The 13,164-nt window shown below is 32.2% G+C and overlaps 3 protein-coding genes across 3 annotated transcripts; all 3 read left to right on the forward strand.

Moving 5' to 3' along the window:
• Positions 1 to 4,919: 4,919 nt before the first annotated feature.
• LOC123214026 (transcription factor MYB41) lies at positions 4,920 to 6,404 on the forward strand. Its single transcript, XM_044633714.1, has 3 exons — positions 4,920 to 5,104; positions 5,213 to 5,342; positions 5,420 to 6,404. Exons 1-3 carry the CDS (start codon positions 4,972 to 4,974, stop codon positions 6,201 to 6,203), a joined length of 1,047 nt encoding a protein of 348 aa, XP_044489649.1. The 5' UTR covers positions 4,920 to 4,971; the 3' UTR covers positions 6,204 to 6,404.
• Positions 6,405 to 8,263: 1,859 nt separating this feature from the next.
• On the forward strand, positions 8,264 to 10,248 carry LOC123214035. The gene is made up of 3 exons (XM_044633725.1): positions 8,264 to 8,387; positions 8,983 to 9,449; positions 9,547 to 10,248. Exons 2-3 carry the CDS (start codon positions 8,983 to 8,985, stop codon positions 10,121 to 10,123), a joined length of 1,044 nt encoding a protein of 347 aa, XP_044489660.1. The 5' UTR covers positions 8,264 to 8,387; the 3' UTR covers positions 10,124 to 10,248.
• Positions 10,249 to 11,378: 1,130 nt separating this feature from the next.
• On the forward strand, positions 11,379 to 12,798 carry LOC123229898 (putative cyclin-D2-3). The gene is made up of 6 exons (XM_044655957.1): positions 11,379 to 11,531; positions 11,693 to 11,779; positions 11,866 to 11,970; positions 12,052 to 12,241; positions 12,323 to 12,453; positions 12,529 to 12,798. The coding sequence occupies exons 1-6, from the start codon at positions 11,379 to 11,381 to the stop codon at positions 12,796 to 12,798; spliced, it is 936 nt and encodes a 311-aa protein (XP_044511892.1).
• The last annotated feature ends 366 nt before the right edge of the window (positions 12,799 to 13,164 follow it).

Consider the following 13,164-nt stretch of genomic DNA (forward strand, 5'->3'; position numbering starts at 1 on the left):
TTTTGTATATTTAGGGCATGTATACATAGTATTACTTATTGGAAGACACATCATAATATAAATATTATACACATAATAATTAGGGCTGGATTCGAGCCGAGCCTAGCTCGGCTCGCAGCTAGCTCGGGCTCGGCTCGGTTTATTTATGAGCGGCTCGAGTTCGATTCGACTCATTTACGGCTCATTTTTCATATCAAAACGACATCGTTTTGTATAAAAAATTTTTTAAAAAAATCTATCGAGCCAATCCGAACCAGCTCAAGCTCGATCGAGCCGAACAGAACCCTGCTCGTTTTGAACTCAAACCTAGCCGAACCGAGCTAGAGCTCGAACTGACTCAGTTCGAGTCCAACCCTAATAATAATATTTAGATAGTTTGTCAGAGTATATCTAAACCGTGATAATTATAAACTATCATACTATAATGAGAGGCTATAATAAGTCAAGATTTCATGATCGTAATAAAGATTCGAATCCAAATTATTTCTCTAAAAATTTTAATATTTCATAAATTTTACTAATTCTTATAATCTTTTAATCTATTTGTTAAGTGTTACATTATTAACATGGGACGTTGAAATTTGTAGTATGAAGTTGGAATCTGCAATATATATAGAAAATGGTTGTCGTTTATGTGGAATAAATCTAGCACAAGCTTATCCGATAGTAGGCATCGTTTAACCAATAATTGATTCTTTACAATTCCTCTTCCGAAACTCGTGCGGAAAAATAATAATAAATAATATTAGGTGTATCATCTGCCAAGACTTTGAACCAATTACAATATAATAGTCTAATTTTGTATTTTATCATATATTAAAAATTTAATTTTTATATCATATATTAAATATTATATTATATAATATCATTTTTAAAAAATAAAATAATAACAACAAATTTTAATTGATAGACAATTATTTTAGAAAATATCATAAATATTTTAAAATTTTTAAGATTTTTTATATGTATTCTTATTATATCATATTTTTTTAAAAAATATATATCGATCTGTATCAATAAGATGTATTATATTATAAAATATAAATTAATATGTCATATCATATGAATGGCAAAGCCATGGCTAAGATGGATTAGCTGGTTACATAATTGGGTTACTTTTTATTTTTAATAATATGAATTATCTATTAATATACAAGTTAAATAATTAGGTGGCATTATTGATGGCCACAATTTTCCTTTTGAAGCACATGCAAGTGCTGACCTTGGAAATTAAAATGGAACAAAAATGGGATGGCCAATGTTAGCCAATTTTAATTTAATTTCATTGACTAGTTGATGATCGAGGAAAGTAAATAGGGAAGTAATCTTGATTTATTCGGCTTTCAATTTCGTTAATTAATTGTATTGTTGAATTTCTAAAAGGGGATCATGACTTTCCCTCTATATCTATCTAATAATAAATAGAGTCACTTCAAAAGTACTGTTTTGAGATTGCAATATTAATAGATTTACTGTCAATTTGACCAAGACTGTTCATTTGAGACCAGCTACAGGTTGGTTAAAATTTATTTATTTTTTTATTGGAATAAATTAGATATAATTTTATATTGAGGCCAAATGACTTATTCCCACCCAAGGTTTATTCTCTAGCCAAAGTTTCATGACTAATTTGTAAAAACTGAAGTATTTAACCATTAGTTGTTAAAATTAATAAAATTTTTTGGTTTTAAAAGTAAAATTATTATTTAATTAGTAATATAAAAATAAAATTTTATCTTTTTTTTTATTTTTAAATCCTAAAAACTAACAATTTATTTTATATCAAGTTTTAAAAAATAATATTTTCCTTGAGAATTTATTTTTCATTTTCTAGTCGCTCTCTCCGGTTTCATTTTCGACGTTTTCTCTCCCTTCAAATGTGTCTCTATCCTAAGGTTTTGTTAACTCTAATTGTTCATCTTTTGGGACAAAGATGAGACAAGATCAGATCTCGTCTTTCCAAACAAAAATGAGATCTCATCTCATCTTTCATCTCAGAAAATAGATGACTGGAGCGAGCAAAACTTTGAGAGAGAGAGATTGTCGGAGAGAAATAAAGCACGGGGAGGAAGAGATTGTCAAAGAGAGGGATTGGAAAATGAAAAATAAATCCTAAGAGAAAATATTATTTTTTAAAATATAATTTGAAAGAAATGATTAGTTTTTAAGATTTAAATACAAAAAATAAAATAAAATTTTAAAATTAATAGATTTTATTAACTTTAACAATTAACAAGTAAAAATTAAATAATAAGAGTTTGGGAAAAGAAGTCTTTGGCCTTATATAAAAGATTCATCATTTATAAAATGAATTAAATAAGTTTCGCAAGGTTTTAAAATATCCCATGATTATGTGCAAAAATTGAAGGAGCAGATTCAGAGAAATGTAGGATGATTTTGAAAGCTTAAAAATGGAGGACGGTGTTCCTGGTTTTGAAATGAAACATCAAATGGCAGGACTGGCTTGAGTCAAAATAAGATCACATGCATGAAAGCTGTTATCCTCTTTCTTGTCTTGCCAAATTCCAAGCTTTAGTTGACAGCCAAACAGTGAAACGTCCGCCAATCAAACTCCATGAAGTGACAAATGCAGCTAATCTAATAAATATGAATACCTTCCGTTCAAATTTAATTTAAATTAAAAATGGTTTAATTTAATTTTGGTTTTATCTTGCCAAATTAAAATCAAAATTGATTCAAGTTTAGTTTAAATAAAAAATACTTTGATTCGGTTTATCTTGATATCGGTTTAAATTTTTTATTCAAATTCATCACTTCAATTTGAGATTCAAGTTTGTAGTTTATTTACAAAATGATATCGTTTTGTTATAGATTCGAATTATAAATTTGAATTGAACTTGAGTTGAATACCGTTTGACTTGAATTCAATTTGGTTTAAAAAACGAGCATATTCTTCTTGCTTAAGCTTGTTTTAAATTTAAATTAAATAAATTCAAACTAAACCGCACCAAACTGAGTAGACTTTCAAGACCAAGTTTGCTCAGTTTGAAAGCAATATGCACCTAATTTTAAGTATAAATTTAATAACCAAATATTAAATTATCATATAATTAAGTGATTTTAAGTTAATAATAAAATATAACGATATATCATTTAAGTATTCAATTAAATACTCAAAATTAATTACAAACCGTATTACTTAGTGTAGCTTCAAACCAATTATTCATATAAGTCAAATCGATTCAAGAGAGACCAATTTGGATTGTTTACTAAGAAAGTTTTAGTCTTCATTCAGAGCTCCACCTTCATTCTCACTGTGCATACAATTTTAGAGTTAGGTTTCAATAAATAGACTGTTACAAGTTCATTTTTAATTCGTTCTTTGCCGGGTCTCAAGTTTGAATAAAGTGCTGTTCTTTGAAAAGCACTTCTGATTGAACTAACGAATTCCATCTACTGGTTAGGAAAATGTCAATGTTGCATGGGCCTTTTGCCTTGATTTTATATTCCATTTTAGGTTAATTTCGTTTGGGGTGAAGAGCCGAGTCGGCTGCATCTCCAGTGGCATGGAGCCATGCATGCATAATCAGTGTGGGACAGCTAATCCGGTTTGGAAAAGTAAGAATGTTGTACAGGAAGCAGCAGGTGAAAATTGAAAGAGATTTCTGAACGTGTCAACAACCTGTTCATGGATTTGAGTTGAGACACGCACCAAAATCAAAGGATTGAGCTTACACTTGTGGATGATGGAATTTCTCAACTGGCCTATCACTCTTTGCCACTTCACTTCAATACCTTCCTCAGTCAAACCCAATTGAATTATTTCTTAAAAATTGTTGCTATGATTTTGGATAAGCCAAAAGACTATTTCCCACCCAAAATTTGAAGTAAATCTAATTATTTATTTATTAACTATTAAAAATTTAAAAATTTATTTATTTATTAAAATTTATTATTATTATCATAAATAAAATTATTATTTAAAAATTTTATTTAGATTTAGATTTTAAATTACTCTAAAATTTTAAAATATTTATTTTTATCTCTTAATCTCACATTTTTCAAATTTAAAAATTGATTTCTCTCCCAAGCCTTAGTTTTAAACTTTCATTTTTTTTCCCATTACAAACACCCCCCGACTTTATAAAAATTTCAGTTTCACACCTTTTCTTCCCCTCAATTTTAAATATTTAATTGAGTACTCAAATAATTTGTTATTGAGTAATTCTAAATTAATAATAAAATAACATTTAATCATATAATAATACATAAATTAAATTTTCAATTGAATACTCAAAACTAAATATATATAACATTGCTCTAAATAAATTATTAACAAGAAGATAAACTCATATATATATATATATATAATTTTGAATATTTAATTAAATACTTAAATAATATATTATCACGTGATTGAGTAATTTGAAATTAATAATAAATTAATATTTATCATATATTGATATATCAGTTAAATTTTTAATTGAGTAGTCAAAACTAATTACATGTAATATTGCGCAAATCCATTATTTTCAAATTCTTTTTCAACCATCCTTCATTTTTCTTTCCAACGGTTGTCTGACAACACATGACTAGTTTGACCTCTAATTCACTTTTTTTTTTTTTAAATTCAAATCCACCGATTTGATTCTCATTTGGGCTCAACTCTGCTATACTAAAATCCACTCCTCACAAGCGTATGGTTGATATATAAAAATGAACAGTTTTCAAATACGCAACCGAGAATGGCATGTTGATTACGTTATACTGATGAAACAAAGACACCAAATTGAATTTACTTTTACAATTGAAGGTAGAAAAGAGCGTCATTAGGCGTATAATTTTCTTCAATACAAGACACGTACCTCAACAGGGCGGCACCAAATCCCATTGACTTGTTAATTTCTTCTTAGCTTGCTTCTTTCTTTGCCTATTTATACAACCCACCAACCAGCTTCACTCTTTGCTCCAAAACTTCAACACAAACACATTCTGTAAAGCTTCTCAGCCATGGGAAAGTCATCAGGCTCTGACAAAAATGGGCTCAAGAAAGGTCCATGGACGGCTGAAGAAGATCAGAAACTTGTTGATTATATTCAGAAACATGGCCATGGCAAATGGAGAACTCTTCCCAAGAATGCTGGTATATTGTTATTATATTCATTTCTCCATTAATTTTTCTTTTTTCTTCTGTGTTTTGTCGTAATGTTATAAACTTTTAATGGGTTGTCTTTCTGTTTCTGTTTTGCAGGGCTGAAAAGATGTGGAAAGAGTTGCAGGCTTCGATGGACAAACTATTTGAGGCCTGACATCAAGAGAGGGATGTTCTCAGTTGGAGAAGAAGAAACTATTGTTCAGTTACATAAAGTTCTGGGAAATAAGTGAGTACATTTTCTATCTTTCAGTCTGGTAAAAACTTGTTTCATACTTTTTTGTAAACAATTTTCTGCTCTTTTAGGTGGTCTGCAATTGCTGCTCACTTGCCTGGAAGAACTGATAATGAAATAAAGAACTATTGGAACACTCACATCAAGAAGAAACTGTTGAAAATGGGAATTGATCCAGTGACTCATTGCCCTCGCCTTGATCTTCTTCAACTGTCTTCGTTTCTTGCCTCAAATTTCTGCAATTCTTCTCAAGTTAATGCTTCCAATTGTCTTGGTCTTGGGCCTTTTCTCACTCCGGATTTTCTAAATTTTGCCACCAGCCTCTTATCCTGCCAACACAGAGCTCAGGAATTTAGTCCTGAAAATGTTCAAGGGCACCTCAACCAAATGCTATCCTTTCAACAAAACTTGCTTCAGTGCCCTGTTGAAGCCTGCACAAAGCCGGCTAGTGAGTCAAGTGCTCAATTTCTGAGTGAAACCCAACTCCTGCAAGCCAATTTGGAGCAAATTTCTCAAGAACCCAGCAACTTTGGCTGGCAAAATTCCCTAGCAAACTTGAATCAGGATGGTGCAGAGTGTTTCCAAATGCCAAACGGATCTACTGAAACAACAAACTATGGCTATCAGTACAGTTACAGTGACTCTCTATCACACAACCAAGCAAAAATTTCCAACATAAATGGTGGCAACATCCCAAAAATGAGCTTTGGTTCGATTCTATCGACGCCTTCTTCTACCTCAACTCCGATGAATTCATCATCTACAACCTATGTCAATGGTAGCACTGAAGATGAGAGGGACAGTTACTGCAGCAATGCATTGTTCGACAGATTGGATGCCATTGGACTTCTGTAAAACAAATTTGAAATCCGAAGAACTGTATAATCTCTGTATTAAACTTTATGAGCATTTAGATTTTAGTGCTTGAAACAAAAGAAGAAAAGAGATCAAGGGCAAAGGTGAACAATTAAAGCTCAAGTCATCAAGAGATTGCGTGCGCATATCTTGTTAGCACAACAAAATGTGGAAATAAAATTAGCAAAAATTGTTCAAGCATCTTCAAAATCATCTGCAAAATTGTGCACTTACATTTAAATCATCTGAATCTGAAGCCCCTGGTAAAACATAGATCAACTAAAAATCTGCAATTAAAAAAAAAATCTTTGAATCAAAGTTAACTTGTTGGAGATGAACACATTCGAAAATTTTCCAGTTGCACATTGCTTTCATGATTCCTCCCGCTGTTATTCCGATAGAGCTAAACTCTTCAACCCAGTTGTTCTGCAACCCTGTTGAAGCCATTGCTAGCCTTTCAGCAAGTAAAGAAGATGGTCATCTGAAATTTCCATCTCACTGGGTAATGAGGAATCCCATTCAACTTAGACTGCCCTTTGAAGTTGCACCAATCATACAAAATAAATAAAACCCGGTACAGTCTACCTATTAAACCTCTTTTGTGTCCAGTCTACCTATTAAACCTCTTTTGTGTCCAACAGAAGACTTGCCAACAGCCTAATTGCCATGGCTGGCACACTGAAGTGACATTGCCAGACAAGTAAGAGGACTGAATATTTTCTGAAGGTGATCACGATTCATGTCCACCCAATTCCTCAAGATGAAAACGATTCTTCCATTTTTTCACTTTTACTACATAATTAACTTAATTACCATGTTGGTAATAAAAAAAAAAAAAAAATAGATGCAATATTTTAGGGAGTTTTTATAAGGCCAAAGGACTATTTCCCACTTAAGTTTAGTTGCGTTTTTTTAAATCATATCTATAGGATTTAAAAAATTCAAAGTTTTATTCATTAACTAACTGGGGTTAAAATTTTTTATTAGAGGCAGGCGTAAAACCATCATTTTATTAATAATACTAAAAAAATATAAAATTAATTCATTCCCCCCCCTAAGTTTTAAAGTCTAACATTTCACCCTTACCTAGAGTTTTCTATCTTTAAAAAGTTATATTCCTCCCCCTTCCCCCCCAAACCTTAGACATGTTTTCTTCTCCCCTCCAATGTCGACGACCTTCTCTCTCCACCTTAAACCATTGATCGATGTACGAAAAATAATCTAAAACAAATTTTTTTGGTAGAGGTGAAAAAATCATATCTATTCCAGACCTCTTCATCTCGTCATTGTCTCTTCAACAACAAGACGAAGAGATCTAGATATCTTTTTCTCTAATGAAGAGATTCTAGATTTCTTAGTTGCCAGATCTCTTTGTCTTCGACAAAGAGATTCGAATAAAGAGATTCATTTTAGATTTCTTCTCATGCATCAACCAAAGGTGTAAGGTGGAGAAGGGAGGTTGTCAACGTCAGAGAAGAAGGCTGGAGAGGTGATGAAAAAAATTAAGGGAGAAAATATAACTTTTCAAAATTAAAAAACTTTAGCCATTAATGAAGTTGTTAGTTTTTAAAATTTAAAGAGAAATAAATGAATTTTATATCTTTTTAATATTATTAATAGAATGATTTACTTCTGTTTTTAATAAAAATTTTTAATAATAATTGCGTTATAGATGAAACTTTGAATTTTTCAAACTTTACAAATATGATTTTTATATGCAACAAAATTTGGGTGAGAAATAGTCCTTTGGCCTTTTTAAAACCTAATTTCATGATGGGTTTTCTAAATTGGCAATTAGAATGATGAAAAATCAGTACTTCATTAATAGTATCATTATTATTATAATTATATTTCCTAATATTTCTACTGTCAATCTTAATAAAAATAATTAAAAGCACCCTCTAATAATAATAAATATTCCTTATCAAGTTAAAAGGGTAATTCTAGAACTAAACTTGAAGGTCAAGAAAACCCTTTTTTCTCAAATAAATGGGTATTCTAACACGTGTCATATTCTGATTACTGATGCACGTAACCTGTTTTTCTGCCTTTCCTTCCGTCACGCAGAATCTAAGAGACGTATAAACTGTAGACTTCTCTCTGGTTCTCGAGAGGAACAATTACGTTACTGTTTTATTTGTTGGTTTTACGTCTCTTCCTCTTCTCCGTCGTCGGCTTTTTCAGGTGCTTATATGTTTACATTGCAACTCAATAACTGTGCTATGAAATTATAATATAATTTGAAGTTTTGCGATGTAATTTGATTATTGTATCACTGAGTTTTTTATTTTTGTTTTGAACTCGCTACTCATCATCAAACTAGGTATAGTATGGAGAATGAAAAGCAGTTTCAATTAATAGACTGAAGTTTAGGGTAGAGTTTTTATTGTTTGTTATTTCTAGACTTGGAACTAGCAACATATGCAGTAAGTATTGTTCTTTAAGAGGTTTTGTATCTCATTATTTGTGAAAATTACCAGGTAGACAAAAATCATTAGGTTGACATTGATAAGCTTCAATTGTAGATTTATTTTTGACTTAAATTTATTGCCCTTTCAAAAACAAAGTGACAAAGCGATATGTCTGCATACAAACACTGTTTGATACATAAAGAGATTTTAAGGAATATGGTATTAGCTTTAATTTAGGGTTAAATGTCGGGTGAAACAATGGAATCTGTAACTTATCCAACTTTATTTTGTGCGTGTCTAACAAGATATGGTGATGTTGATTGAAAGTTCTGGTGTGTTTGACAATAATATGTAATTGTCTTTTGCAGATGAAGAAGACTGAGTTTGAGCAAAAGAAGATTTGTGGTGAGATGAAGGAAGGGTCCTTGAGAAGATGGGAGGATTTAGATCCTCATATTCTCAAGAAAATATTTTCCTTCACAGACTTGCCCGGTAATGTTTTAAGAGTGTGTCAATCATGGCGATTATGCTGTTGGGATATCTTGTTTTGGGAGCAAAATGAGATTGATTTGAGTCCTATAATGGCCGCTCTTAGAAATGTTGATTCTTTTTCTGGAATATCATTCAAACTTCGCCATTTGACTCCTAAAAATGTCCAGTTATTGGATGGTTTTAAGGATATAGATGTCGAATTCATGAAGCTATTAGAAAGTATATTTTTCGGCAAGGATGCATTTGGGATTTCTTTGGAGCATTGGAGATTGTCCATAAAGAGTATTTTAATTCCAAAATACCTCGAGATATCAGACCATCATCTTCTTTACATTGCAGAAAGGTATTTGATTCAATATTCTTTCTCTGTTTAAAAATTTTTACAGTAGTACTTATCACTTTTAATGGAAATTTCATGAATAATTTATGCTGTATTACAGAATACCAAGACTTGAAAGTTTAACTCTACTTGGCACCTCAAGAATAACCAACGGAGGCTTTACAAATGCAGTTTGTAACTGGAAACATGTTAAACACATAATTCTTGGGCATATCTTCTGTAATCAAAGCTTTATTTGTATATTAGAAGAGATTGGCAAAGTCTGCCATGAACTTAGAACACTAAAGGTAAGTGGGCGCCTCCGTTTGCAGGCAAGTATAGCATATGGTGTAAGTAAGAACATGGAAGACAGGGAAAAGCAGAAGTTTGAAGTTGCATTCTTACTCAGAGAGGTTATGAATATTTTCTTGTCCAACTGCCCGAAGATGGAAAAGATTCTTTTTAATGATTGTTTCATAGACTATGAATTGACTGATTTACTTGAATGGAGTCGTTTGGTTTTCACCATTAAATTTGACGAAAGAGCGAAAGAAAGGCGGTGGCATTTTGCAGCTGGAAGTAAATACATTGAACAAGCCACTGAATCTTACTTGCTGAAGGAGTTTAAGCTATGGAAGGATGAACAACCGCCATGGATGGAGCTTCATTCGTGGGCTATATTTAAACAAATTAGCTAGTTTCCAGGCCGAAGGCCCTCTGAATTTCTGTAATCCCGTGTCAGTTTCATCTTTCTTTCTCAAAATACATTGTTCATCGTATTCTAGTACATTATGTTAGCTCATATTTACCTCTTTTGTCTTAATGCTTGCTGATGAACCGTCTATAGCTTTCTCAAGCGTTGCCTATTTTATCCCAGATTTCAGTGGAACTTTGTTGGAAACTTGAACGTAAGACAATTGATTTTTTATAATATGGATTTCATTTTTAAACTTCTAAGCCTAATATATTTCTATATAGTATTAGAATCTAAAACTAAATGGGTTGACCTAATAGCTTAAAATAATCTTGAATACCAAGTGCCAAAGCACCCAGTCGAATGGTGGGTTTAATGGCCTATGGTAATTAAACGGTGGACTTAACAATCTATGATACCACATGAGTGGATCTAACAATCTAAAATAACGACGAGTTTAATAGCTTATAATAATTACATTTGAGAGAGAGTGTTGAAGACTAAAAAATCCCACGTCAAATAAAAATAATATAAATAAGTGATATATAAATGTGATAGATTGAACATTTACACAAGTAAATTAATTTTGAGTAATATAAGTTTTGATCTCCGTACTTATAGACCTAATATATTTTTACAAACTTGAACTAAACAAATTACTACAATAGATTGTATGTTCCATTAATTTGAGAGAACTTGCAAACAAATTGTTGTCATACTAATAAATTTCACCCAGCTAGTGCACCATTCACTATGTTGGTCACCCAAATCTTGACATTGCTTATCCTATTGATAATATTGGTTAATGCATTAAAGAGTTTTCAACAACTAGTGATAATATTGTTTATCACATTAAGGAGTTTTCAACAACATTACAAACCAGTTCGCACAAGTTTAAGTTGAATTTTAAAAATTTGAACCAAATTTAAATTAAACTTAGATTCAATTTGACTTGTTCGGAATTTACCCTTAAATGCAATCACAAATGTTCCCATAATTTGTCATAGATTTTTTCTTCCGTTAGGATGCAATTTTCCTTCACGTTTCTCCCATCCGAGAAGCCCAATCTATATTTAATTCTAAGCTTTATCCCAATTGAACACCAACGATTAATAAACTACTGTTTCAATTATAAATATAAATTATATACTAAAACCTTACTTTTAAATACCCGAGGCGAATACAGAACTTTGAGAGGGCAATTGGTTTTTGCTGCCTTTTCTTTGATTTTCTCCAGAAACAAACAAACAATCATGAAGATGGATTACAGCCCAGATGATCCAGTGGCTGGTTTCCAAGAAAGAGATATTGAGAAGTGCAAAGAAGTGGAAAAGCAGTTCATGGCTGCCATAGGCTATGCGGATAGCAAAGAAGTGATTCTGAGAATGACAGCTACGCGTGTGATCCTTGAAGTAAGTTCTTCCGATTTTTTTGCTTTCTTTTTCCTGTTTGGTTCCCCAGAGAAAGTAAATGAAAATGTTTTTGTTTCTTATCGTTTCTTTCCCATAATGATTTGAAGTTTTGTACCAATCTTTAGTCAATTCGTGAAAGATCTTACATTGTTTACTTGCAGAACTCTCGATGTGAGAATTTTGATGCGTATATGCCATATCTTGCTATGAACTACTTTGATTCCTTCATTTCAAGGAACCCTCTTCCGGTAATTCAACATCGAAACCACATAATTCGGAAACTAAGATTTTTAGAGATTTTGGTTTTTAATTTCCAACTTGTTTGATTATTCAGAAAATGCTAAGGCGTGTGGGAGATGACATTGCCATTGCTGCCAACTGTTGCTTAATGCTTGCTTATAAGACGAAACCTGACACCTTCAATGTCCATGCCTTTCTGGTAAATTAATCAAATTTGGAGTATAATTTTAGAATAAACACTCTTTGTTAATTTTCTGATTTATTCGATCAACAATGAAAGGCAAAAACGAAAATGATAGAGCATGAGAGACATGTACTGGCAGTGGAACTTGTAATTCTGAAAGCACTCAAATGGAACTTGGAAGCTGTAACAGCCATATCCTTCATTGATATGGTGATTCCGAGGATTCCTGAAGCAGAAAACATCCAACGCAGAGTTGTAAACGAGATCATAATCCAAGCACAAGCGGGTGCAAAACCTTTAAAATATAAGCGATTTCGTGTATGTCTTCTGTTGTTCTCTTTATAATTTGCGTAAAAATACATGGCAGATATAACTTTTACAAAGTTCAGGCCTTCAGTGATTGCTGCAGCAGCTATTATCACAGCATGTAGACTTACACTTCGCGAAATGCAGCCCATTTGCTATAAATGGATTGTAGATGCCAAATTTGTTAACGAGGTAATATGTCAAAACCAGTTATCCTTTTTGGTATTATCTAAACGAATTGTTGAATAAACCTGGGTTGCTCTTCAGGTTGATTTAGAGGCTTACTTCGTAAAGACTGGTCAAATGTGCATAGATAAGAAAATCATTAAGGAAACAGACGGGCAGAAGCCAAAGAGTCATCGGGTTCGAGCGGCCTCACGCAGACGCAGTTCAGATGCAAATACAGAGAGAAAATTTGATAGGCCTGTAAAGGAAGAGATGTCTATGGCGAGGACAAAGAAGAAGGTGTTAGCAGTACCAGAAAACAACATAGATGATTCAGAGTCAGATGATGAAATGAACTTTGAACTGAAGTGAATGCTGTGGATTACTAATCCTGAAGAGATAGAGGTCGATCCGCTGCGATTTCGACCAGCGGCGGCGGCGGCGCCTACAACAACTTCAGCTAAAGATTACAAAGCTCCAGTCATGTCATCACCGGTAATGCCCTTAAAGTTCCATTAGAGAAGGCTACAAAAGCTTAACAAAAGAAAACGTTTCGTTGCTTTGCTTAGCTTTAAATAGTTTGGATATTGGAAATCTAGTTTAATTAATTTAGATAATTATCCATATAATCCATATTAAAATTTGTCATGCCACATGTGGTGTCAATGACAAGAATCTAAGAAGAAATGGTTGATCGTATACACTTTATTCATCTAAATATGATTATTCAGTTTAATA

The sequence above is a fragment of the Mangifera indica genome, chromosome 1 (genome assembly GCF_011075055.1).
Source record: "Mangifera indica cultivar Alphonso chromosome 1, CATAS_Mindica_2.1, whole genome shotgun sequence".
Classification (NCBI taxonomy): domain Eukaryota; kingdom Viridiplantae; phylum Streptophyta; class Magnoliopsida; order Sapindales; family Anacardiaceae; genus Mangifera; species Mangifera indica.